This window comes from Lepidochelys kempii, chromosome 10 (assembly GCF_965140285.1).
Source record: "Lepidochelys kempii isolate rLepKem1 chromosome 10, rLepKem1.hap1, whole genome shotgun sequence".
NCBI classification, from domain to species: Eukaryota; Metazoa; Chordata; order Testudines; family Cheloniidae; genus Lepidochelys; species Lepidochelys kempii.
This window is the reverse complement of record NC_136389.1, coordinates 71,545,224-71,572,808: the sequence shown is the minus strand read 5'-3', so window position 1 is coordinate 71,572,808 and position 27,585 is coordinate 71,545,224. Positions and strand designations below refer to the sequence as shown.

The 27,585-nt window shown below is 44.5% G+C and overlaps 1 protein-coding gene across 1 annotated transcript in view; it reads left to right on the top strand.

The window, feature by feature from the left end:
- AGBL1 (AGBL carboxypeptidase 1) overlaps window positions 1-3,379 on the top strand; it is a 356,531-nt gene extending 353,152 nt beyond the window's left edge. Inside the window, exon 21 of the mRNA XM_073304655.2 lies at window positions 420-3,379. Coding sequence (XP_073160756.1) covers window positions 420-726 — 307 coding nt within the window. The 3' untranslated portion in view covers window positions 727-3,379. The remainder of the gene's footprint in view (window positions 1-419) is intronic.
- The last annotated feature ends 24,206 nt before the right edge of the window (window positions 3,380-27,585 follow it).

The window sequence follows — 27,585 nt, the reverse complement described above, 5'->3', positions numbered from 1 at the left end:
ACATGGATTAATTCGGTCTCCTACGAAATATGGAACAAACAGGATGGGGATGATGGTTAAACCAACAACCTCTTTGTAACTGGATACCATGTCTTCTCCCCCTGTGCCTTAACATGGTTTACTTAACCTTGTAAGCGCCTCAAGACAGGCACTATGTTGTCCATCTGCAAAGCACCTGGCATGCCTAGGGTACTGTATAAACAATAATAACAATAATGTGTCTGTCCCAGGAGGTATGTAAATATCAGACTCTTCATTTTCCAGATGGGAGAACAGAACAAAGAAGTGATGTGACTTTGCCACACTGTCAAAGCCAGGAATAGAACACAGGAGTCCTAACACGTAGCCCCCATGTCTAACTGCTAGACAATACCACCTCACTTTGTTGACATTCTGTCTCTTTTATGATTCCTTGGCAGGAGCAGCAGCACCAACAACCTGGAGATTGACGATGAACCTCCTTGTGGGGAAGATGTCGATTACAATACTGACAGCTGCTCTGACCAGGAAGGGGACTTCTCTGAGCTAGACGAAGAGATCCGGGAGATCTCCCTGAGGGCAGAAGGAGAGGTGGAAGAGGAGGGGGCCAGCGAGGGACAGACATGCAGTTCCAGCGTTCTTGGAGGGTTTTACATTTCCAGCCACCAAACAGCCAATAGCAAAGCTCTCCCGCTACCATCAGCGTCACTCGGCGTGTTTGCTGGGTTTGAAAGCAGCCCTGTGTAAACAGAGCTTTGACTTACCGAGCAATAAGCAAATGGGTCACTGCTCCTCTTTACCCATTTGCCGACTTCAGCTTTGTTCCCAGATGTGTTGCCCCAGTTCTGCATGGAAAACTGACTTCATATTTATGGAAAATAGAGAGAGAGAGAGAGGTTCCCTACCCTGTGCATACAGGGAGGGGTGAGCAGTCACTTGTCCATATGGTGCAATGTGAAGACTTAGGGCATTCTTATACATTGTCACCAGTGCAATCACTTTCTCTAATTTAGTTGTCTGTGGCTTCATGCAGATTGTCATGATGGTTGGTCTTTTGAGTGCCTAAGGTATGGGAGAAGAGTCCTTCACCCCAATTCCTTCCCTTACTGTCGTGACTTAGAAAATCTCAGAAGATCTTTTTCTGAAGATTTTTGGCCAGAGTTGAGATATTTGTTTCATTTTTTTGCTCTGAGGTTTTGCTGCATGTATCTGAATTCTAGGGGCCTGATCCAAAGATTACCATTGACGTTAATGGGCTTTGGATCAGGTTCTGTGTGCTTAACAACTAGCCACATTCCAACGTACCTGGAGAATCCACCACCACCACCTACAGTAGTAACCAATCCAACCAATAATTAGAATGGAGCAGATTCTCATCTGGTATAAATCAATGTTTCTCCATTGACTTCAGTGGAGGGATGCCCATATACACCAGATATACACCAGAGGGATGGTGAAATATGTGCAGTGGCCCAATAACTGCTTCATTATATACCATTCTATTGATCCACTTCCTCCCCAGACACTCAGGAAAGAAGATGAGCTTTGAAGCATGCCTGGATGGTTCCCAAACAGAGAGTTGCCTGAGGTTCTTTCATTGTATTTTCTCAAGTATGCATCCTGAGGATCGTCCACGCTTATGGAAACACCATATGCACATGTGTTCTGGCACACTAGGCCAAATGCTGCTCTCAGGCACACTGGAATAAATGGATCAGTGAAGTCAATCAAATGACTGCAGATTTACACCAATGGACCATAGGCACCAATTTCTTCTGGTGCTGGTGGGTGCTCGACCCGGCTCTGCCCCCGGCCCTGCCCTGACTCCACCTCTGCCCTGTCCCTCCCTCCCCCATTCCAACCCCTTCTCCAAAGTCCCTGCCCCAACTCCGTCCCCTCCTTCCCCTATTTGACTCCTTCCCCAAATCCCCAACCCGGCACCGTCTCTTCCCTGTCTCCTCCCTGAGTGCACCACGTTTCCACTCCTCCACCCTCCCTCCCAGCACTTGCTATAGCTGTTTGGCGGCAGCAAGCACTGGGAGAGAGGGAGGAATGGAGATACGGCATGCTCGGGGAGGAGGCGGAGGAGGAGGCAAGGCGGGGGGTGGGGCGTGGAGCTTGGCTGCTGATGCGTGCAGAGCACAAGAGATCCACTTCCTGGACACTATGGTGCTAATAAGCGATGGTCACATAAACACCACCCTATACCGGAAACCTACTGACCGCTATTCCTACCTACATGCCTCCAGCTTTCATCCAGATCACACCACACAATCCATTGTCTACAGCCAAGCTCTTCGATACAACCGTATTTGCTCCAACCCCTCAGACAGAGACAAACACCTACAAGATCTCTATCAAGCGTTCTTACAACTACAATACCCACCTGCTGAAGTGAAGAAACAGATTGACAGAGCCAGAAGAGTACTCAGAAGTTACCTACTAGAGGACAGGCCCAACAAAGAAAATAACAGAATGCCACTAGCCATCACCTTCAGCCCCCAACTAAAACCTCTCCAACGCATCATCAAGGATCTACAACCTATCCTGAAGGACGACCCATCACTCTCACAGATCTTGGGAGACAGCCCAGTCCTTGCTTACAGACAGCCCCCCAACCTGAAGCAAATACTCACCAGCAACCACACACCACACAACAGAACCACTAACCCAGGAACCTATCTTTGCAACAAAGCCTGTTGCCAACTGTGTCCACATATCTATTCAGGGAACACCACCATAAGGCCTAATCACATCAGCCACACTATCAGAGGCTCGTTCACTTGCACATCTACCAATGTGATATATGCCATCATGTGCCAGCAATGCCCCTCTGCCATGTACATTGGTCAAACTGGACAGTCTCTAGGTAAAAGAATAAATGGATACAAATCAGACATCAAGAATTATAACATTCAAAAACCAGTCGGAGGACACTTCAATCTCTTTGGTCACTCGATTACAGACCTAAAAGTTGCAATTCTTCAACAAAAAAACTTCAAGAACAGACTCCAACGAGAGACTGCTGAATTGGAATTAATTTGCAAACTGGATACAATTAATTTAGGCTTGAATAAAGACTGGGAGTGGATGGGTCATTACACAAAGTAAAACTATTTCCCCATGTTTATTCCTCCGACCCTCCCCCCCACTGTTCCTCAGAGGTTCATGTCAACTGCTGGAAATGGCCCACCTTGATTATCACTACAAGAGCTCCCCCCCCCCAGCTCTCCTGCTGGTAATAGCTCACCTTACCTGATCACTCTCCTTACAGTCTGTATGGTAACACCCATTGTTTCATGTTCTCTGTGTATATAAATCTCCCCGCTGTATTTTGCATTGAATGCATCCGATGAAGTGAGCTGTAGCTCACAAAAGCTTATGCTCAAATAAATTTGTTAGTCTCTAATGCCACAAGTCCTCCTTTTCTTTTCTAGTTAATATTCAGTACTTTTCTTAGGGTAAGGACTCCCCTGGTGGGACACTATAATGGAACCTTCCAGAAGGAGGCAAATGTCTCTCCTCTTCAGCCTGGCCAGGATCCCTAGCATTTTATCAAGGGGAACAGTGTGGTACGCATCAGTGGTGGCAACACTTGACAGCTGCCTTAGCCAGGTTGCAATTCCAGTGGTCATTGTCTATTATTATTTATAGAGCTGTCAATTAATCACAGTTAATGCAAGTGATTAACTGAAAACAAATTAACTGGATTAAAAATAGTTGTGATTGTTTGTGTTATGGTAATGCCGAGGAGCCCTGGTCATTGACCAGGACTGCACTGTGCTAGGCGCTATACAAACATACCACACCAAGACGGTCCATGTTCCAGGGAGATTACAGTCCGACTCACTGTTAGAGCGGATCAGAAAATGAAAATCTGGTTTCCTGAAAAAAAGAGCGAATAGTTTTCATTTTGAATGGTTCAAACCTGACCCATTTTTTAAAAAAAAAAGTGATATTTTTTTAATTCAGGTTTTTTTAATCAAAACTGTCATGGAGATGGCTATTGATACCAAAAAACAAATGGTCATCAGGAAACAGAAAACATCTGTAACCATTTCATGAAAAAAAACAAAAAATCCCATTAAAAATGAATTCTGGCAAGAAAAATTGTTCTAAAAATTGTGATCAGTTGTACTCACTCTGTGTGTCTTTGTAGACCTTATGCAGACGCCTAACAAATTTGGAGTCCTCAAGGAGGCCAGGGGATTCTGCCTGATGGCTAATTGGCGAAGAAATGATAATAGGACAGATGGGCTGGAGTCAGACCTTGTGCATTGCTGAATTCCATCTCTGGGTCAAAATGGTCTCTTTCAGTCCCAAGAACAGGAAATAGCTCAGTTCTCTTAGTATTGCCTGCGAAGGCAGAAGCTTATTTTGTAGAGATTCCTCATTTATTATAGAAGAAGTTAGGAAAAAACACGACATGGCCCTGACTCTGCGATCCTAACTCTTTGCTACACATTAGAATTCACTGTTCACCTCTGTGCCTGGGGCTTTGCAGAGACAAGGATTGCCATTTCTTTCTGTGTCACGGAAACATTTAATATATAATAAAGTAATAATAAAAAAAGGAAAAATCGGTAACAGTACAAGAGTACCACAGGCAACAGATGTGCAGCTCCTGCTCTCTCTAATGTTTCTCAGGTCACATTCAGCGCAGTAAATTCTGCAAAATGTAAGGTACGGGATACAAGGTGGGATTAATTAATTAATTATTATTATATTATTTAGTATAACTAACTGTCAGGCAGCTTCAGTCAGTGGCAGCCAAATAGATGCCAAAGAGTCTCAGACTTTGCTAATGGAATCTTCCCCCTTTATAAAAATGTAATACAGGAAAATTAACCACTATAAAACCATCCAAGGATAAGAGCAATATTTAGAACTTCTCCAGCATCTTTCATTCAAAGATTTCCAAGCTTTAAGAGCCCTTCATGAATTAAGCCTCACAATACCCTTTGGGAGGTAGCTAAGCACTGTGATGAACTCAGTGGAGTTCATCTGCATTCCTCCCTCCAGTGGCTTAGATGTGTGTCACAGGCTCTACACTGCTGATGGAGATTCTCCTTAAGTTCAAATGGCACAAGCCTGTGCTGGTCCAAGAGGCTCTGAGTCCTATCCCTGCTATCTCTGTGAAGTTCCAAATGGCCGCATGGTATGTAGCAGAATAATTGCCAATGGATCCTGTGTTGCCAGTGATTTTTTCTTTTTTTGGTATCACTTCCGGATGGCTAAAAGCACCACCTGGAACCATATTTGATATGTTGCCTGCAAAGAAACTTCCCAGTGTGGGCTGAGGCTATTTCACAGTACGTTGCTGAATGACTTTCTGCCATATGACCTGGACCTGGACCTGCTCAATGGGAGCTTACTGTTTGGATTGAAGTCAGAAACACAGCTCCTTCCTATCCTGCTGAGGTTCCAGTATCCAGGTTTCTAAAGTTTCAGCCCCACACAACAGCTCTGCAAGTCTCAATCTGTCGTTCTAATTCAGCTCAAAAGACAGGCTGCCTGGGTTTTCAGAAGATGAGCTTCTTAGACAGCGCTAATTCATTAGGCATGATGTCTGCTATCACTGTACAGATGTCCTGTTCTGCTTGCTTCAGCATGCGGCTTGTTGCACATAATACTGATTTTTGATAAAAGGATGGCTCACAAGAATGGACACAAAGGAAGTAAAACATGTGTTCACACTATAATAGGATGTATAACATTGCTTCAAAGCTTATTAATAAGAAAGATATGAGTATAGTTAACCTCAAAATCCAATGTTCATATGCATGACAAAGCATGCACTTTGTAGCACACACAGTGTGCCAGGCACGCACTGCAGTACAAACGCACAGTACAACCCATGCTACAGGATGTTCAGGAAAGCTACAACACAACTCCACAATACAATACAAACATGCCACAGTACAACACCCAACATGACACCCACCCTCCCCCCACACACACAAACATGCTATCAGTATATATTTCATCATGGACACATATCACATCGCATACACACACTCTTTCTGCAACGCAGAATATGTACCACCGCACTGCAATGTACTGAGGCATCAGGACTTGTCAGTTGTGTGGGTTTCCAATGTAAGGGAGAAATCCTTCTGCATCACAACATCTTCAGCATTCTTGATAATCTGACATTATTAATTTTGTGAAATAAACACTATGGGCCGAATCATTCCTGAAACAACTCTATTAAAATCAGTTGAGTTACACCAAGGATGAATTCATCTCTGTGGGCAAAATTCTGCCCTCAGTTACACTCATGCATTCTGTACCCATGCCATTGACTCCAGTGGACTTGCCCAGAGGTAAAATGAGGCAGAATATGGCCCCACACACAGGTATAGGGCCAGATAGCTAGAAGCAGCCCATAGGTGCTGGAACTAGGGGTGCTGCAGCATCCCCTTGCTTGAAGTGGTTTCTATTATATACAGGGTTTACATTTTAGTTCAATGGCTGTCAGCACCTCCACTATAAAAATTGTTCCAGCACCCCTAAAGCAGCCTCATTCTGTGCTCAGCATTATTCAGAGGCCCATAGTAGGGGAGGCAGTTTTGCAGTGCATTTGATGTCACTTCAATGTCTGACTATCGGAGTGCACCAGCAAAGCTGGCAGTGAGTTGTCTCAAGTATATCAGTTGCACCTGGAACATTGTGGGCACAAAAACAAAAGCTGGGCTGGGGCTTCTTTAAAACTCCTTCCCGCGTGCCGCGCAAATGAGGAATTGTTAATACGTGGTTAGACGTCGGTAGCAGACGATGAGCAGAAAACGAGATGAGAATAAAGCACAACAAGAGTGTGTGGCATTTTGTTGGCAGGAAGTGATGTCAGAAGGCATGGCAAGTTGGTCCTGTGACTAATCAGCAGGGAATGGCTCCTGAAATCCTCCCACAAAAAATCACTGCTCTTTCTGCTCTTTTTCCCGCTCCTGCACAGCTCCAATTTTTGACTTTCACAGGAGGCTGTCACTCCTTCCCTCAGCCAGCCTCTAGAGGTCAGGAGAGGGCCTCCATTGCAGCTCAGCCGGCGCACTCCCTGTTATTAACATTCTCCCTGAGTCATGGTAATTAAGCGGTACTAGGCTCCACACAGAGGAACGGAAATGCATTGACTTTAATAAAACAGAGTGTAAAACAACTTTAGATTAACTCCAGTCTTGTTTATTCTCGTGCACTTGTGATTCTGCTGCAGTATTTCCCCAATGAATGGGACCGTTGTCCGCAGCGCTGAGTGGCGTCACCTTACTTTAGCCCAGGGAGCACTGTCTGAAGGGCCTTGTCTCACTGTGGCTGGCTATTACCAAGAAATTTAAAGCAATGAGTAAAGAAAGGAAGGGGAGGAAAGTCTCCCAGCCCCTCGAGGTTTTCATTCCTCAAGAGTCAGCAAAGCTGTCAGATAGAGATGCAAACCAAATATTTCCATTACAGCCAGAAGAGAGGGAGAACTGGAGGTGAGCAGATAGCCCCATTAATACGCTCATTTGTGCCCCTGCCAAGAGTGTATTAACGTCTTCTACTGACTTTCTTTGTCTCGCAGCCACTTTCAACGGCTCCCCCCGCCCCGACACGACGCAGTCAGAAGATGCAGCGTTGAGCAGCTCTCACACTGGGTCCTCTGTTTCCTCAGCCTCCCCTTTCTCCACAATGAATTTTGAACTTCTGCAACAATCCTGTTGACGCCCTGCCAGAGCCTGGGGAATTAAAATAAAATAAAATGAATAAAAAGCACCTCTGAAGTCAGGGCTAAAAATAAATAATTAAACAATAAAAAGAAAAAGAATCAAGTCAGCAAGCTAAAGGAGGAAACAAAATCTAATTAGTTTTATCTGCAGTTTGTTATTGGGCTGTCGGGCTGCTTTGTCCCCTGCTTTTAAAGCACTCTGGAAAATAACAATTATAATAAGAAAAAAAAATGGCAGCGTGTTATTTATGAAGTGAGCGAGCAAGAAGCAGAGCAGCGAGAGGGAGAAGACAGCAGTTCCTGGCCCCCACTGCCTTCTCACAGCTGGTACAGGATACAGACACAGAGATTCTGGGCTCTATTTCTTGTTCTCTCTGTCCTTGAGCAAGGCCCTTCCCTCCTCCGATGCAGAAAGAGGACGGCCGGCCTGTGGTTAGGGTGCTAGCTTGGGACTTGGGAGGTCCAGGTCCTAGTCCTACTCCCTTGGGTAACTCACTGAAGCTCTCTGTGCCTCAGTTCTTCATCTGTAAAATGGGGATAATAGTACTGCACAGGGGTGCAAATTATTTTGTGTTGCGAGCCTCGAAGGCTTTGAGATCCTTGGATGAAAGGTGCTAGAAAAGGGCAAAATACTGGTGGTTGTGAAGTAGCATGGCTGTTGCTTCTAAATGGATATGAGCCAGTTGCCAGTTTAACAGCACATATTGATGGTGTTCAGTGATCGTAAGGATTTGGTTCTTTTAAACAGCAAAGGGTAATTTTTAAAGGCTCCCTCCCAGGCTGTTATCTATCAGCTAGGCCTCTCCTGAGGCCCAATTCTACGCCACTCAAGCCAATAGATGTTTAAAGCTGCTTTGAGTGAAAGCAGAGTCAGACCCCTGATGTTCAAACTCCTGGCTTTGGCGGTGATCTTCCAGACAAACAGTTACCGCACTGAGCATACTCACCTAGTGCTCAGAATCAGGGACTGCGGCGTGCAGTGGAGCCAGTCTCTTGGCAACCCAACAAGGGCAGCTGTCCTGCAGCAGGCTACCTGATTGCCTGCATCACCTGATTAGTCAGGAAGGGCAGCTGGCTGGCTTTTAGCCCAGCAGCACCATCCTTCTAGCTGCTCAGTGCATTTCTGCATGCAGCTGTGATCTCCTCTGTTCCTGCTGCTCCTCTCCTGCTCCAGCCCTGCTCCTAGTCCTGTTTGTGCCTTGTTCCTCAACCTTGTTCCTGCTCAGTTCTGGCTACCTCAACTTGCTCCTGGCTCCTGTTTCCTCACCCAGACTCTGGTTCTGACCCTGGCTATCACTTCCTTGTTCTGGCTCCGACTCCTGGTTCCTGACTCCAGTTGTGGCCCTAGGATTGGATCCACTTCCCAGCATCTGCTTTGATTGAGAGGCCTGATTCCTGCTCCGACCACAGCTTGGTCTCTACCACAGGGAGAGGGTTACATGTGATTGTGCTGCAGTTTGGTTAATGTTTCTAAGGGATTATCTTTCTGACTGTTGTTTTTGAAAGGCTTTATGGAAAAAAGTGAGTTTTCACAAGGGAATGAATGCATAATGGACTGCATGGAAAAAGGTGCAAAGACTCGTGTGAAGAGAAGGAAGTCGAGTTGGCTGGCAGGGAGCAGCAGCCCAGAACATTGTGGCCACTTGTGCTGAGCACCTGGACAGCTAAATTTGGATGGAAAATGGGGATAGGTTGGGCAGAAATGTTTGACTTTTTATTGAGAAACCAAACCAGTTTGGGGGTGGGTGGGAAAAACTACTCAAAGCTCCACATTTATTGGATTTCAGCCAAACATATTCAATGTGAGATTTTTCAGTTTACCAATAAAAAAATCAAACATTGTTTTAGGAACTCAGACACTATCTGCAAAACCTTTTGCTTTTCAAACTCCCGCTTTTCTGTCCAAAAAACATGCTTTGACTGAAAATTTTCATCCAGCCCCATTTGGAGCTCTACAAATGGACCTCACAGTGCTCTCTGCTATTTCAGTCCTAGACCTCCAGGAAGCTATGCCAATGCATCTCAGTCCTGATCTACCATGGATCCTGTTATTTCCAGTCAAGGCTTCACATCCATGGATTTCCCAATAGACCTCAATCCTGACCTCTAACATCACTGTCTGCTATTCCAGTCTTGTACTTCTCCAGAGCACAGCCTGCCAAACATATTAAATTGACTGGTGATTTTTGGGCGGTGGACAAATATCTCTCCTGGGACTAGGATGAGATCACCAAATGCATTTCCACTGGACGCTGGAGCCAGGTTTGAAGCCAGCAACCTCTAAGAGGTGAGAGTGCACCTAAGCCACAATGCCAGCTGGCCTGCCTGCTCTCAGATGCAAAAGCCGCTTTGTACTTCCTGGCTTTACTGATGCGGAGAGAACATTTTCAACCGTCTAAGCCTTGTAACCTTGTATCTCTGGCACACGAGCTGCAGCAGCAAGCTGCCGAACATAATAACAAGGGGAAGAGATCAAATTAAATCAGAATTTGAATATTAGGGTTCTCAGCGCAAGGGGCTTTAGCGACATTGTTTCCAGAGTTGGTTGAAACATATTTGAAAAAAAATGGATTCAACACATTTGTTTGCATCTATGGCCGAACAAAGTATTTGCCAGTAAATTTTATTCATGGTTCGACCAGCTCTAGTTCTTCTTCTAATGCGTGTGACTAAAGAACGTTAGCTAGATCCTGCACTCACACACCAGATGTAGAGGATCCGATCCCAGGCATCTAGCAAGTAACTTACCTTCCAAAGGCTATTTCAATCAGCTTTACTCCAGAGTCACTGAGAGCAGAATTTGAACCATGACATTTAGAATGATTCATCTTTCACCTCATGAAATAGGAGGAGAGAAGGGGGGGAAACAGATAGAAAGTTATTTTTTTCCTCCTGACAAACATTTGTGTTCAAAATCTCAGTTGTCATGGGGCAGTAACCAGTAGCCCAGTTGAGGGGCACTACAAATGTTGCCTAGCAACACCATGCCATTCAAGGGAAGGCTGTCAAAGGCCTCTGAGGATCTAAGACAGTGAGAGAGAGACAGTGTCACACCAGGAAACTCACGCCTGTCTGGCCCAGTTACAAGTGACACAGCACACATCTCAGTAATTGTCGTTGATTCTGGCCAACAAAGTTCTTTGTGATGAATAGGAGAATAGCTGCAGCTCATAAATGGTGATGTGTCACCCTCCTGCCCCCGTAAGTACAAAGACACTCTGGAGCTATTCATATCCTGAAGGTCACTGACTCCTACTCGAAATTAGCTGGCAATGGGCAAACCTTAAATGGCTCAAAGGTGCTGTTCAGATAAACACCAGGGGCCAGGAAGGAATTTACTGTCATGTGCAGCCCTGCACAGTTTCCTAGCTGCCTTATTCTGAAGTATCAAGTCTTGTCACTGCTGGAGGTGAGATACTAGGAATACATGGACCAACAAATTGACATGGCAGAATAAAACCTACATTCCTGTTAGACAGTCATGTTTTGCCAGATTATTTTCTAGCCCTCCTCCTAGAGGACAATAAAATCACTAGAACGTGATCTCACTCTGTGCACAAAGTACAATGGGCACTTCAGACCAAGAGAGTCACTAGAGTCTGGGGACTTCAGCATCAAGAGATCATAAATAAGTTCTCTGGGCAATAAGTGAGCCTGGGTTTGGGAGACCAGAGAACATGTTGTGCAAAGCCAGGAAAACTTCTTCTCATGATGGAGTCTGCGGTCCTGGCAATGATCAGGCCAAAAGTGGGGTTTGAACCCAGGAACTTCCATGCTAAAAGCATGAACCTTGAGAGCTTGAGTTAAAGAAGCATCATCATTAACTTGTAGCTTTAGTAAAATTTTGGGGGACCATGTCTAATACCGTCTGCTATAGGGAGTCCTGCAGAAATAGATTCTGTGTAAAAGAAACATGAGGTGAAGTCCTGTGTGCAAAGAAAATCACATTGATCAGCTTTGCAGTTACTAACGTAGACAAACTTGACTTTCACACCAAAGCCCAACCATTTACACGGTGTGCTCTTCCGCAACACCAAACCCACCCGTCTCCTGGGAGTGAGCTCAATGGAACTGCACTACCACTATTCTTCGGTGTTTTCTGTCAGAGCCTTGAAGTTGCGTGCTAGCCATAAGCTGTGTAAGTCCTAAATCACAGGAACTAAGATAGACAGAATTGTATATGGCTGCTTTGGTAGCTGTTTCCTGGATCATACCTCTCAAGCGTTCCTTGTTTTGAAAGCTGTCTCTCCATTTGTTCCCAAAGTTACTTCTGTTCTACAGAAATGTGGTGTCCCTTCACTTTCGTTGCTGAAAATTTGTCCCCTCACAATTGCAGTCTCAGGTGGCTGAGGTCATAGAAAAAGTTATTTGTGAACCCCACCCCCAGTTAGTGCATGTTACAGGGACTCCCAGTGCTGTCCAGTCCACTGAGGATATGTGTCTGGAACTGCCCCCTGAGAAGGCATCTGAAGCTGTAACATTTTTTTAGCTCTGAAGGGTCCCAGTTCAGTCCCAAGTGTGTTGGCCAAAATGGTGGCAGTTACATTTGCACTAAAGGAAGGATTCTCACAGTACCTGAAGTTTCCTGCATGAATAACACTTCTGTATCCTTCACTTGGAGTCTTTCTCACACTCTGCATCCTACACCTGGGCCACAGGAGGTGCAGAGGTTAATCCTGGGTCCTGTCTGTTTCCAGCACCCCGTCTGAGTGTACACAAAGCCGTGATGGAAACGTTGCTGAGTCACTGGACGTGGAACTGCCTTGAAAAATCTGTATAACATTCCTTCTTATGTCTACAAATAAATACATTCCCTCTTTGTTCTTCCTTTTATGTAAATAAGCCAATGTGTTTCATTAATAATTCTCATATTGTTCCTTTATTTTTTTAATTGAGGCTTTGCTTTTGTAAACTCTTTTCCCTCCTTTCACTGTCTCGGTCTCTTTACGCTAATTGAAACAATTAAACTGCGTTTCCTGAGGGAGGTTTCTTTACTGTGTGATGTGCGGGGCCCCATTCTGCTCTTGCTCAGTCAGGTTTTATGCTGCTTTCATGCCACACATCTCACTGGAGTTACTCCTGACTTACACCAGATTGAGACGGCACAACTGGGCCACGTTCCTCCCTTCTCCTCTTTTTTGTCCCCTTTTCTCCACATCTCTTTGCTTTACAGGAGCTGCCCTGTCCTCAAAGAGAAACACCGTCCACAAAGACGAACTGCCAGGGAGACCGTCAGGCTGGCCTCCCAGTCAATCAACCTTCTTCTGGGTCTTAGGGTGAGGGATTCACAATCCATCCCCTTCTATCCCCTGACAGCTGGTGGGTGTCTGACATCACTGCAGTGACGATGATTGAGAACTCAGTGTCAGTGCCTTCAGAGGAAGGAAGGAGGTGAGGGAGGAAATTAGAGGCAGGACTCTAATACACCTTTCATGGAGCCACAGTGGGCCCAAAACTACACATCCAGCCTTTGGCCCTGATATGAATGGGAAGACCCATTTAAACAGGCCAACGATGGACCACCCATTCCTCACAGATGAACAGTCATACTACCCTTCCCTCTTCCCTTTGTACCAGTAGGTGCCTGATTACAACTTTCACCTCCCCCACACCCTGTCTGGCCTCACTGCACCTCACACACACATGCCAAGCACTCGCTGACTGCCCCTCTTGACTCACCCCACTCCCCAGTGCTAGCTCAGTGCCCCTCTCATGACTACTCCTCACTGCTAACTGATTATTCATCAGGCGCCCCCTACGTCTGCCTGACTGGCCAACATTAGCATTCTGCAGGCTAGACACGTAGAGGCAATGTGATGCACTGCCTGGGCCCAGCAGAGATTGGGATTTCGGTTGCAGCTGTATGGCCGAATCCCATGTCTTCCTACTGATCCCCAGTAACATTACTCCAGGTGCGCCTTCTCTCTCAATGTGTCTTTCTTGCATTACACAGGAAGGAGGAAGCCAACAAGACCTAAGAAAATGTCACTTTTTTCTCATAGCAAGCTGGGATGACATCTCAGTGCAGAAGAGTTCATAATAGGGCCTATTCATGTCCTCTGGAGTGATAATACCATTTCATAAAATAATTGCCTTTGATTAAAATGTAAGGACATCATCTTTTTGTTGTTGTTAATGAGGGCTGCAGGCTATGGGCCTTTCATGTCTTTCCTTTTGACTTGTCTGCTTTTTTCCAATCCCCCTCCCAATTATCTGCCCTTTCCAGCTGCGAGCAAAATTTGCTAATTTCCGTGTGCATGCAAAACCTGCCTGGCGCGCACCAGGCAGCCTGGTGACCTCTGAATGGGGATCCAGCCTTGAGAGCAAGCAGGCACAGAGTCCCTCTCACTAGCTGTCCCAGTCCTCCACCTTGCCAGCCCACACTGCTACACAACTCACAGCCAAAGTGCTAGGCACAGAGATTTGATGACATGAACAAACATATAGTAGTGTCTAACTAAGGCCATCCAAACCCATTTCAGTGGCGAACCCAAACCAGATCGCTGTAGGTTAATGGGATTCTCTGTTTCACCTCACCTCATTTTATATAGCTTTCTATAGTTCAACTTTTGCAAAGGCTTGAGGTTAATTTTCCTCTTCCAGCCTATATTAATCTAGTAGCAGCTGGGGCAAAATGGAGGCTCTTAAAGGGACCTCAGGTACTTCCTCCAGTATTAAACTGCATAGCTGATTGCTGTGCTGGATAAGCCTAGCAATGAGATAAGGAGTATTACTATCTATTATCTGTGTAGTGCACTGATATCTGCACTGAACACGTAGCTAAGGAATTTCATCTGTTGAGCTCAAAAAGCTTTGTAAAGGCAGGTGAGCATTGTTATCCACAAAAGATGCAGAGGCCTAAAATAGTTGAGTGACTTGAGCAAGTTCATACAACAAATCAACAGCAGAGCTAGGGTGAGACCCAAGCTCTCCTGACTGACAGCCCAGGATCTCGTCCACTGGACCACACTGCCCTTCTTATACTAGGCTTTTCACAAAAGGTGTCATAGCCCCATGTACCATGAGGTGGTTGACCTCTCTGTTACCAGAGTCCTTATAGCCCACTCCAACGTGGGCAGTTAACGGTCCTCGTTGAGAAGATGTACTTTTTCCAGTCCTTACATCTCTAGTTATTTCTGATGTATGTGCAGACACAGCTTCCATTCATCCCCCTCCGCCCCACCCTTTCCTAGTTGGGAATGCCTCTCAAAAGTCATCTGTGCAAGGCTCTATCTCACCATTAGGTGGAGTGAGACAGCAGTCTAGATAGGAGCAGTTAGTTAGCTAAGGTGCTGTAATTTAAATTCCTCAAACGTTATATTGGAAGGCCAGTTAAAATATGCAAGATGAAAAACCTGAGGGCTAATAGCATTGCCATAAGTGTTTTGCATTTTGGGATATTCCAGCCTCTTCCAAAGTGGCTTTTATCTGTCAAAGGAGATTTTCCTCTTGCTCTGTGCTGATTTACAAGACAATTTTATGATACCCAATCTCCTAAGCAGTGTAATTTGCTGGAGAGCGCACAGGTTGGGCTTGCGGTGTATTGGACACTGGAACGTTGAGATCACTTATTCCAGCTGTACCAGGGACCTTCTGCATAATGCTGTTCTCACTCCTGGAGAGGGGCAATGAGCTTCCCACAGAGAAGAATATTTTTCTCCTAAACGTCATTTTAACACTCCTATTCCTGGGGCTGGAACACCCTGGTTCTATTTTTCACACTAAAAGAAACTCAGAGACTAATTGGGAGAACTGTTCTTAAAGAGATTGAAATGAATCCTCCAGCCTTAGATCTTCTAGTGTTTCAAGCAAGAAGTGCCAAAGGTTGCTTAGAGATATGTCCCCCTAGTTCAGCTGGTAATATTCTGGTCTCTAGAGCTGAAGGCTGAGGAGCCCAGTACAGGAACTGAGCCCATCAGGCCAAATCTGGGCCCCTCCACAGGGATGCTCTAATTGTGTGTCTGCAATCCCCAGTCTAGTAGTAGGTGACAAGGACTTTTGCAAATGGAATGACTACAGTCCATCCTCCTCCGCTGGCATCTGTGGCTATGACCCCTATGGAGACTGGCAAGAGACAAGAAGGCCTGGTGGTGGATTATGGTGAAGCTAAGCCCAACAGAGCTGTTGTTTTATTTTAAGGGCTCTCTCAATCTGCCTTGGGTTGGGTAGCTCAGTTTCAAAATGAGAATAAACTACAAGAGGAGACTAGGGCAGTGACCATCTTTTTGCTCTGTGTTTTTACAGCACCTAGCACAATGGGCTCCAGGTACATGAGGGGAGCTCCTACGTACAACCACAATACAAATAACAAATAATAAAATGGGCAGCTAGATTGCACACATCCAGTGAACAATAGGAGTTACAGGGTATGGTGCTCCAGGTGGCCCTAAGTGCAACCAGAAATTACTAACCCAGCATGCGATTCTTACACAGCTGGGGGGGAGACTTGAACTCAGAACTGACTGGGCCATATATTTAATTCAAACAAGTATGTGATCTGACCCAGGGTATTGCACTTTAGGCCTCTTCACCCCTCACTGAAAACAATAGTTCGCTGTTTGGTGCCACCAGCAATGCCACAGTGTGTCCTGTATCAGCGACACCCTGGCTCTCCTCCTACTCTCCAGGCCTCTCTGCCTTCTGGATGTTTCTTTGGGAACTACAGTCCAACCCATAATCTTGTCTGTCAGAAACCAGCCTGTGATGCACATGAAGCTCTGGTTGCCATGGGGACATCGAATGGGTCTGGTGCTAGCAGGGCCACCTCTTGCAAATGCTGGGCACCACTAGTAAGTACTAGAGGCAAGATCAAGCTGCAAAATTCACATCCAGATTTTTAAAATCCGAAAATTCAGGGTTGTTGGGATCTGGGGGGGCTGGGTCAAATCCATGAAATTAGCAGGAGAAAGGGGAAGAACAGGTACACAGTCCAGAAGGAAAGATGTGCTTGAAAGCTTAAAGGGCGAGTACACGGCACTGGGGGGAAAAGAATAGTTAGAAATCCTGATGAAGATTACAAAGGTTCCCAGGGGAACCCCAGAAAGCTGGTTAAACTGAGTGCTCAGCTAGTTTGTGCTATTAGAGTGGCTCAAAGTAGCAGACTGTAGGGAAGAATTGGGAACGTTGGCTCCTCACACAGCTCTGCCAATGCACCTCGAACCTAATGTACAGCATCTCCTTGTACTCTGCACCCAGCTGTGCTAATGCACCTCACTTCTGCCCGGCAGGCTCTCTTTGTACCCCTATCCCACCTCAGCTCTGCCCATGCACCTGAGTTATGGCTTCCTTCCCTGCTTTTCCATTTGTTTGGGGCTCTCCTGAGTAGGGTGCCAATTAAATGGGGTTAATTGTGTAGTGTTTCTGTGACATTAGCAAATCAACTGGAGCCTTCAGTAAGACCGCTTGATAAGGGCACCTCACTGCCACTGGTACATGCACCTGACACAGATTTGCCTTTAAATCCTCTTCTAATAGCATTGTTACCAGGGCAGGGTTTTAAAAAAGGTTTGTCCAGGTAGCTTTGGCTGTAGTGCTGAGGGTGGGGGGAAGACAGCTGTTGCAGCCCTGATTGCAGATGGGTTGAAGCTGCTGTCAAGCTGTCTGATTGATGTCACAATCTGATTGGCTCCCAGGAGCGGAGGGTCTCCCAAAGGAGAGGTCAAAAGGGAAGCCCAGAGGCTAAAAGGGGGACATCTTACAGCAAGGAGCTTCAGGTAGAGTTAATGCTCTTAGGGGCAAGGAACAGGGATGGTAGTTATAATAAAATAGAGTTTAGATGAATAGCTTGTAACAGGGTTAGCACTGGCTCTGAGACATGTCAAAGTTTTGATGAAGAGTAGTAGGACAATAGAAATGGATTAGGAATGCAAAGGATGATGTTAGAAAAGCAAATGTCTCTGCTGTCTCTTAGAAATCATTGCTTCCTCCCCAGCTAGTTTGCACCCTACATCCCCCCAGCTTTTTCAGCCAGGCTTACTGCTCCTATGCAGCCAGAGGGTTTTAGTTTAAGTTCCAAATACTCATAATAAATTCCATCCAGTGCTTCCACAGGGAGAGTGGGAATAATGCTACCTTACATCTGCACAGCAGGATCCCACACCTCTTTAGGCTGTTTGTGCTGAAGATGGGTCACTTCCCTGTGACTGAAATGCAGTCCACTCTAGGGTGAAATAGGGCAGCTGTCCTGCTCTAGCAACGCTTCACTTTCCCAGCTTCACTTTCCCAGCTGAAGCTATTGGGTGAAATTTATGTAGTAAAAGAAATCCCATTATCCGCAGTGGATTTGAGTGAGGAGGCTAGAGTTAAACATCTAGTCAATGACAATAGGTCTAGCAGCACTGTATCCCCTAGCACCATCTGGGAACACTGGGCTCTGTATTGATTCAGAAGGAAGAGCCTCAGCTATTGAATTCATATCACCACTGCTAGCAGTCCCTGGGTTTTTTTTCTGGAAGGTCTCCCAGCTGGGTGCTAGTCTGTGGTAGCTGATAAGCCATTAAACATTGTGGTAGTGAATGTTCCCCGTATTTCACCCAATGCTTCTATTCGGTGCTGGGTACGTCATTGTTTGTTGCCCAGTGTGGGAAGGGGAGGAGTTTAATGGCTCCTCAGGAGTCTCCTGTCCCTTCAGTGCTGTTGATGAGTCTGAGAAGTGCATTGGCAGGATGGGTGCAGAAGAGAGGTCTCTGTTGCCTAAACTTGCCTCATTATCATGGATTATCTCATGCTAGTTTGTAAATGGAAAAGCCACCCAGCCTCTGCATGGCAGGGGTGGCGTAGAGCATTAACCAAGGATCTTTGAGGAATTACTTGTTACTAGAAGTTAACAATCTGTTTATTAAGCAGCGGCCCCATGTGGAAGCCCAAACTGGCTCAGACATGTTATTGCTGTTCAGAACTGTATTTAACAGCCCATTTTATTTAGGGGCTTGTCCTCCTGGGGAGCATTGGAGAAGGCAATAGCTGGCTTTGGATCTGAGGTTAAATGCTATAGTGTTGGAAGTGCCCATAGGAGGCCTTAATCCTGTCTTGTGGCCCCTTTTGTGCCAGTTTATCTAGCGCAAAGAGGCAATAGGGCAAGGATGAATTGGGTCCACTATAATGAGTCCCCCTCTTGGGAGGTGGGGAACTGGGAGGGCTAGGAGATGCCATCCATCCACTAACTGACAGAACCCCTGGGTCTTTCCTGCAGGCCATAACTCTGACTTTTACATGATGTTTAAAGAAGCACCAATGTGCTTTGAGTTGGATGTTCTATCGGGAGATTAATAGAATTCTCTCTTCCGTCTTCCCTTTGATCATCACTTTAAGTTTCCTGTGACAGTGGTGGTGGTATCTCCCTTCACTATTGACCTTTGGGCTGTGCATAATGGAGGCCTCAATCTGGTAGTGCAGGCATCTTCCCCCAAAACGCCTTTCAAATGCAAGGGAAAATTCAAAGCACTGCCGGATATTAAGAATCACCTGGCCCTACCAAGAGTAGGGGTATTACCCCAGTTATCCTGGCCAAAATCCAGGTAATTAAACTCTCCTGAGCCACATTCTCCCTTCAGTCTCAACTGGATACAGCAATCTCCTTCACTTTCTATCTCAAACTCACTCTCTCTCTCTCTAAAATAATCTGTCTCGGGCATTTGTAGAGCTCCCATTACTCATCTATGCTCAATCCAGTCTCCTGCCTCCCCTGGCCAAAGCCTACAGTGCTGTACATGGCTGAGTGTTGGGTCAGACTTGCTCTAAATGTCCTTTATGTTGGGTTGTCTACCTCTTCCATTGGGCGACAGAGCTTAATCATCTCACGGGCAGGGGGATTTTTTCCCTGCTATTTAGCTTAGTTTTTGTGTTCATTTTCTTGACTCCATCCCATTGCTCCTAGTTCCACCACCTGGTAGAGCTCTCTGCACAGTCCCTCTGCCTCCTTGGTGTGTATGCCCTTCAAATATTCATAGACATTTATTATTATTCCCTTAGTCATCTCTCCGCCAAGCTAGACGTATTTAGTCCTTTTAATGTTTCCTCACGAGTCAGTCCCTCCAGCGCCTGTAATTCATTTCTCCTTGATCTTCTTTGAATTCTCTCCAATTTCTCTCCAATTTGCTTAATTTGCTTCTCATTCTGTGTATTTAAGACACACATGCGCCCATGTGCATGCACACACTAACTAGGGGAGGAAAACTTCCTGAAAAGCACCTGGCTACAGACTGAAGGGAACATGTGGGTGGGTGGTGGTACCATAGGGCTCTCCGTGCAGGCTGTAGCTGGGCACCATCAAGGCATCAGTACAATCCTGTGCCACCTCCTCACTCAGCCCTCCCCCAAAAATCTCAAAAAGGAAAAACAGCAGCGAATGTTTTGTCTCTTTCTGTGCGCTTGTACAGCTCACCCCCTTAGCGAGGCAGATTCCTCTTATCCAAGTGCCACCAGTTTTGCCTCTCCTTCAGTATCTCTCTCTGCTTGTCTCCCTCTCGGGCTGAGGGTTTTATATCTGAGCAATGCTGTTCTAGTGGTTTGTAACAGCAGAGGTTCTTTGTTAGCATGAAGGGGGCGGGGAGTGAATGACCGTGCAAGTGAGTGAGGAGGATCTGGGTTGTGAGGCAGAGGGTTACAATTCTCTGGCTCTTCACTGAGCTGAGTCTCTGTCCTGAAACTTATTGTCTTTAAACATTACAACAGATGATATCAAAGGGCCAATGAGAAAGCAGACACCCATACTTCATCCCCTGAAGGCTTTTCCCCTTTGGTCCTAGGTTGTCTCTGCTACCTCCAGGGCTGTGTAAGCAGTGCATACTGATGGGGACCTTTCTAGGATCCCTGCTGGACCCATTTCCCTGAAGTCTCCCCACCCAGGAAATTCTTTAGCTAGTACCTCAATAATCAAGTCTACATCTCAGTGGGATGGGCTGGAGATGTTGTGAACCTTCCTTGTCTAGAGCAGAACTCAGTGGTGGTATTTAGCTGATACCTCTGACACTACATGGGGTGAGCATAATATTAAGGGATGGAAATGAGGGAACTCTCACTGCTCCCACTCTAACAGAGGCCAACCCCTCTACTGTTGTCCCTGAAAGTATAACGTCACAGTATAATGTTCCCCTCCAATATACAGTCACACACCACCTAGTGACCAATCAAAGGACTGCTTCTTATTATTAAAGTGACAGCGTCAAGGCTGCTAGAACCAAATTTGGACTGACTCTATATGATTTGATATAGCTACAGAAATAAATATATAAATGTTTGCAAAAACTACTTAAAATGTGGAGTCTTTCTATCCATCCACAGCAAGCTCTTCAAATTCTTTAAAATGTGTGGCATTTTAAACAGTTTTAACCATTTTTTTAAATGAAAGTGCTTATATTTCTCTGGAAAATGGCAATTTGTTTCTCCAGGGCAAACATATGACATGCCTGGAACTTCACAGTGCAGTTCCACCTTGGATCAACTTTGAAAATTCAAAAACCACCTGTGAGTTCTCACAAAATATAAACTTGTAGTTTTGCATCTGGTTTTGCATCTTCCTTTCCCATCTTCCCCCAAGAAAACACAGACCTGTCATTGCAGCAACAGTCTTCTATTTGGCTGAATCACAAGACAAGTAGGCATTCAGAAGGTGGAATGATCTTGGTCACCCATGGGGATTGAACCTGGGACCTTCACAGCTAAGAGCAAAAGCCTTTATTGTTTGAGCTGAAGGATTACGTTCTATAACTATCAGCTGTAGTAGACCTGGAGAATCAGGCACAGAAGGGGACATATAACCTATCCTGAACAGTGCACTACAGAAACACACACTGGATATTAAAAAGAGAGAGAGAGAATTTATCTGCTGTGACTCGCAGGTTTTCTTTCACCCTTCAAGTTCTCATAACCTTCATTTTCAGAAGTGGTAGACCCTAAGGCATTGTCTATGCTATAAAAATAAATGTCTGTATTGCAGGCTCTGCCAGCTATGGTGCAGCTGGGCTGGTGGTAGCAATGTTGCAAGAAATAATGAATAAAAGGGCTTTTGCATTTTTACCAACATGTCCTGAAGACTTGCTCTGAGAATGGTAGGAGAAACACTCAAACGTCCTCTACACTAGTAGCTTAGCACCGTTGCAGCCATACCTTTCTGGCTGTTGCTATAAAAATATGCCTAGATTAGATGGACCCAAGTATCAGTGATGTTCAATACGTTTTTCTCTCTCTATTCCATGCTCCCTCCTTACACTCCTCCACCCCATTAAAGTTGTTGTTGCAAAAATGTCTGGGGCCTTTCCCCCCGCCCCACCTCTCTTCAGCTGTCGTTTCTGATCCTTGTTTGTTCTATTATGCATTTCCCTCTTAACCCAGCCCCTTATCAGCTGACCTTCTGAGCTTAAATGATTTGTATATGGTCTAATCAGATTTCCCCGGATCCCAAGGTATTCCTGCAACCCCTTCACTCATTTCCATTCATTGTAAGGGAGAGATAATGAAATGCATGGCCGACTTCTCTAATTCGAGTCTTGTGTTCCCCAAGGTCTTTCGCTATTGCCAGCCTAGGTGTTCTGACTTTGTTGGTTATTTCTCCCCCATCCCCTATCTTCTGCTCAATGATCTCTTTGGGTACCAATTTATATGCGGAAAAGTAAACACGATGAGACACTCATCATTTAATTGATCAGCCTTTTTGTTGTTGCTGGGTTTTTTTTAAATTTGTCTTTTATTCCCCCCCCTCTGTTTAGGTGGACTTGTTTAATTTTATTTAACAACCTCACTTATAGGTTTTTATTACAATCAAATGCAGTTAAATATTTAATCTAGCTTCCGTGGACTTGTTTCCTTGTTGACGATTCATCTCCCTTTAATTCAAACAAGACAAGCAGAGAAAAGGAAATTAGAATGGGAAGAGGAGCACTTGGCCATCCCATAGTTCCTACCGGCAAGGAGCGATAAGGGATGGGGATTTCCTCTTTTAATTCAATATATTATTCCTCCACTCTCAGATAAGCATTAATGAGAGGTGAAGAAGAAAAGGGACCCTGTGTCTGCAGATCATGGAATGCTGGAGCTCTTCTCCCTGCATCATAAATCAGCCTCTGAGGAGATACTGACTCAGACCTGGGATTGTTCAAGAGGGGGCTTATTATGCAGAATTGTGTCAAAAGGCGAGGAGTGGTATAAAGAGATAATCCGAGTCCTCCACCACTAATTACCTGAGCTCTATAGAAATCTCCAGCTCTATTCAGATCGGGGGGGGGGGGGGGGGGGTTGTTTGTTTTTCTTTTTAAAAGAAAAGATCTCGAAGGAATGAATGAAGTCTCAGTTCTGCAAGTGCCAATTGAGGCGGTGCAGTTTTGGAAAACCATGGATTAAAGCAGCTGAATCTCTCAGGCCTACCATGCTTTTTAACCTCACTCCCCCGCCCGCCCTTCTCCCTCATTCATGCATTGGCATATAACAACAATCCTCTGCATTTCTCTAGCTGCTTTCACTCCAGGACATCTTGGTACTTCACAAACAATAACTGATTAAGCCTCACAACTTCCCCGGGAGGCAGAGAATCTATGTATCCTATTTCGAAGGTGCCCACCACTGCGGGTTCCTGCTGTACTGCACTCTTTTGAGGGGTGGAGATGAATGGACTATAATACCATAGAAAGAAAAGGAGGACTTGTGGCACCTTAGAGACTAATGCTCAAATAAATTTGTTAGTCTCTAAGGTGCCACAAGTCCTCCTTTTCTTTTTGCGGATACAGATTAATACAGCTGCTACTCTGAAACCTATAATACCATAGAAGCTCTCAGCAAATGAAAAACTCTATCCACGAAAAATAGGGCAAGGGAGAGATTCATGCTGTAGGACTGGGGTAGTGTCAGGAGGGGGAATATAGCTGTCAGAAGACAGGTGGTGTTGCATTTTAGATTTGGTATTTGGGTGCCAGTGGGGTTGAGAGTAGGGTCATGAGTTTCTTAGGATCAGAGGTATTAGTTAGGCTACAGATCATAAAAGTTGCAATGCATCCTTCGCACTATAGGGGAAGAAAATGAGGCAAACCACAGGGACAAAGGAGGAGGGATCCAGAGTAATTGTGTTCTGGAACAGGGGACAATTTGACTAAAACCTTCCTGCATGGCAAGGTGAGAGACAAGAGATGTTCCAATCTCTTGACCCTTGTATCTGATAAATACCGATAAAGAAAATTGTGTGTTGGGGACTCTTGTTCTCCTGCTACTGAATGTAGTGCCATACTATCGAGACACACATACAGTACTCGCGTTAACTGAGCATCAGTAAGGGCCAGACTCTCCATTCTGACTCTCATTTTGTAAAGACATCACAGTCATTTCATTAGGAATACTCAGAGACTCCCAGGACAAGCAAATATGGTACACTCTGTTCCTAGTTCAGTGGGAGTATTAATGTTCTGTAAAATTTTTCTAGACATACAGGCCAGTGTATATTCTCTTTTCATGGCTGGATCTAGTTATCTATCTTTGAATTCTTAGAATTCTTTGAGGGTGTCAGGAAACATGTGGACAAGAGTGATCCAGTAAATATAGTGTACTTGGACTTTCAGAAAGCCTTTGACATGGTCCCTCACCAAACGCTTTTATGCAAAGTAAGGAGTCATGAAGTAAGAGGGAAGGCCCTTTGATGGATCAGCAACTGGTTAAAAGATAGGAAACAAAGGATAGGAATAAATGGTCAGTTTTCACAGTGGAGAGAGGTAAATAGTGGGGTACCCAAAGGATCTGTACTGGGACCAGTACTGTTCAACATAATCAAAAATGGTCTGGAAAAAGGGCAGTGAGGTGGCAAAGTTTGCAAACAATACAAAATAACTGAAGATAGTTAAGTCCAAAGCAGACTACAAAGAGTAACAAAGAATCTCACAAAACTGGGTGACTTGGCAACAAAGTGTCAGATTAAATTCAGTGTTGATTAATGCAAAGTAATGCACACTGAAAAACATAATCCCAACTATACATACAAAATGATGGGGGTCTAAGTTAGCTGTTACCACTCAAGAAAGAGATCTTGGAGTCAGCATAGATAGTCCCCTCCAGATACTACATCTGATCAGCGGAGGTCAAAAAAAAGGACAATGTTAGGATCCATTAGGAAAGGGATAGATCAGAGAGAAAATATCATAATGCCACTATATAAATCTATGGTACACCCACACCTCGAATACTTAAAGGCCAAAAGTAGAAGTGGATTCAAAAAAGAATTAGCTAAATTACCTAAATTCATGGAGCATAAGTCAATCAGTGGCTATTAGCCAAGATGATCAGGGACGCAGCCCTGTGCTCTGGGTGTCCCTAAATCTCTGACTGCCAGAAGCTGGGGCTGGACAACAGGGGAATCACTCTGTAAATTGCCCTGTTCTGTTCACTTTCTCTGAAGCATCTGGCACCAGCCACCATCGGAAGACAGCGTACTGGGCTTGATGGACCATTGGTCTGATCCAGTACAGCCACTCTTATATTCTCATTTATTTATAAAAATCCAATGAGAGCCCAGTATAAACAATATTAATTTCTAGTTAGACAAAGCTGTTTAGAAGTTTTAACTGAACAGGGCTGGTGCAGTATAAGTATTATTACTTGTACTGTGGTAGCACTGAGGAATCCTAATCATGGACCATGACCTTATTGTGCTAGGTGCTGTACAAACTCAAACCAAAAAGGCAGTCCCTGCCCCAAGGGCCTTTCAGTCAAAGTAGAAGAAAAGAGTAATACTGCTCCAGCTCATGCTGAATGTTGAACTTTGCTCAATGATTCTTCTTCCACTGCAACTCAATAGCATGGTATGACATACCCACACTAGCATGTGCTAATCCCTATCACCAAAGCTAATTCAAACATCCAGTGATGGTCCAGAGTTAAATAAACACTGGTTTGAAAGCTTTAAAAGAGACCCATAATACACCGGGCAAATTTGGAAAATAATTTGCATTTTAAATCTCATGCAGGTAGCTGTGTAATTTCTGCCTGTCGATTCACTGCTGTAATGTTCATTATCTGATTGTTGCTACCTACAGTCTTCTTAGCGCTAATGCACATTGTTTTCCTGGATCCTGGATTAGTTAGATGTGTCTGACACTGAATTTGCAAGTAATTGCCATGGCTTGCCTCCATGAAACGTCTTTGAGGAAACTCTTGGAAATTAAATGTTACTTCTCAAGCCATTATTAGCTTACTCCGTCCCTATTTTATTAAATAATTATCAAGTAAAAACATTTAATTTTAAATATGCACATTACATTTGTGAGATAAAAGTACTAGGCAAGAGATGCTCCCTGAGATGAAGCCAGGGAAATAGTTCTTCCTAGCCTCTCGAAAGCACCATCCCCAAGGCTGTTCCAAGGACCTAGAGAGAAGCCACAGAGCATCCCTCCAGATGACCGATGTTCAGAAGTATCAGTTAGCTCTCTGCATGGTAGCTGCAGCCATACACATTGCTTGGGTACTCTGTGAAGACTGTTACACTCCTCTAGTTGAGAAGTTGGATTCATAATACAAATAATAATAATAAATAATGGTTTTGTTTTCCACTGCAGTGTTCCGAAAAAAAAAATCTCATCCACTTACTTGGGCACATTTTTAGAACCATCAGATGGGAGACAGTCCCCAGTACGTACTTCTCCACCAATGTAGAAGAAACATGGCACTCAATACTGGGCTTCACTGATCCAATTTTATTCTTGCATGATTCCAGTGTTTTGAAGGGAGTTACATTGTAGTACCACAGTGGTGAATCAAGCCCCACAGATTTAAAATGTAGCTTTTATATATACAAAGTCTGTTTTCAACATTTAAAATATATTTTGCATGCTATAAAATTTGACCATTTCATAATACTGAAAATGCACACAATGTTCAACACATATATGATGCATACTTTTAGCAATATAGGTAGTCAATGTCTTCAGTGTAAATTACTTCCAATTTACACTGGAATGGATGGGACTGTAATCTGGCACACAGACCCTTAACTCAAGGACTTTATAATCCAGTTTCCAAATTTTGAGGTGCTCATTCAGATCTTCCTCAGAAAAATTGCCACTGAAATCAGACTTTAGCCCAAGAAAACAGTCTGGGATAAATTTACTTTCCGCCCACATTTGCATTCATTTTCCTTTTGAAATAACTGCCCCTGTTTTTCATTCACAAAGGATTTTTTGGTTTCATTCACCAGAGCTTGAGTCTTTCCTTTCCTTCTTCACATCTCCATGGAGCTCTGACTATTCAGCTGCTCATTTTTATTGCCACTGGTTGAAGAAATTGAACGTGACTAAGAATGAAATTAATAGGTTTTGATTTTAGTACGTCCAGCGCTACCTCTTTGCCAGGAAAACATGATGGCTAAATGGTAAATATTTGCTCCTTAAAGAAAGGATTTTTCATGTTCTGGCAAATCCATTTTCCTAATTCTTCTTTTAGCATAAAACCTTTTACTTCCTCTAAGCCGGAACAAATTCTGTATTTCAGTATCTTATCAGCATTGTGCAAATGATAGAAAGCAGGATTCCAACTGTCACTTCTGCACTTGATTTGTTTTCCTCCAACCAAAACCTCCCTTGGTTTTGTTAGTTAGTTGATAGATGTGTTTTGTTTCTAGCAAAGAAGTTATTTTGTTTGACTGGATTCTGAAATATCCAAGAGAACAGGCTGTTGCAGTCCACCAAGGAAACTGCAAAAGGGAAATCCATTAATGGGATGGCAAGTGAACCCTCCATGAGAAACCCACAGTTGCGTTCAACAAGATAACATGTCATCTCCCATATTTCATTTCTACGGTACCTTGGCAAAAAAGAAGCCATGGAAAGTGTAAACGGGAAACTTGGTTTTTATTGTAAGTGGCAATATTTATTTCTTACAAGAGCAGAGAAAAAGCTTTTCTCTTATGTTACTCTTTAAAGTTTCTTTAATGTGGTTTT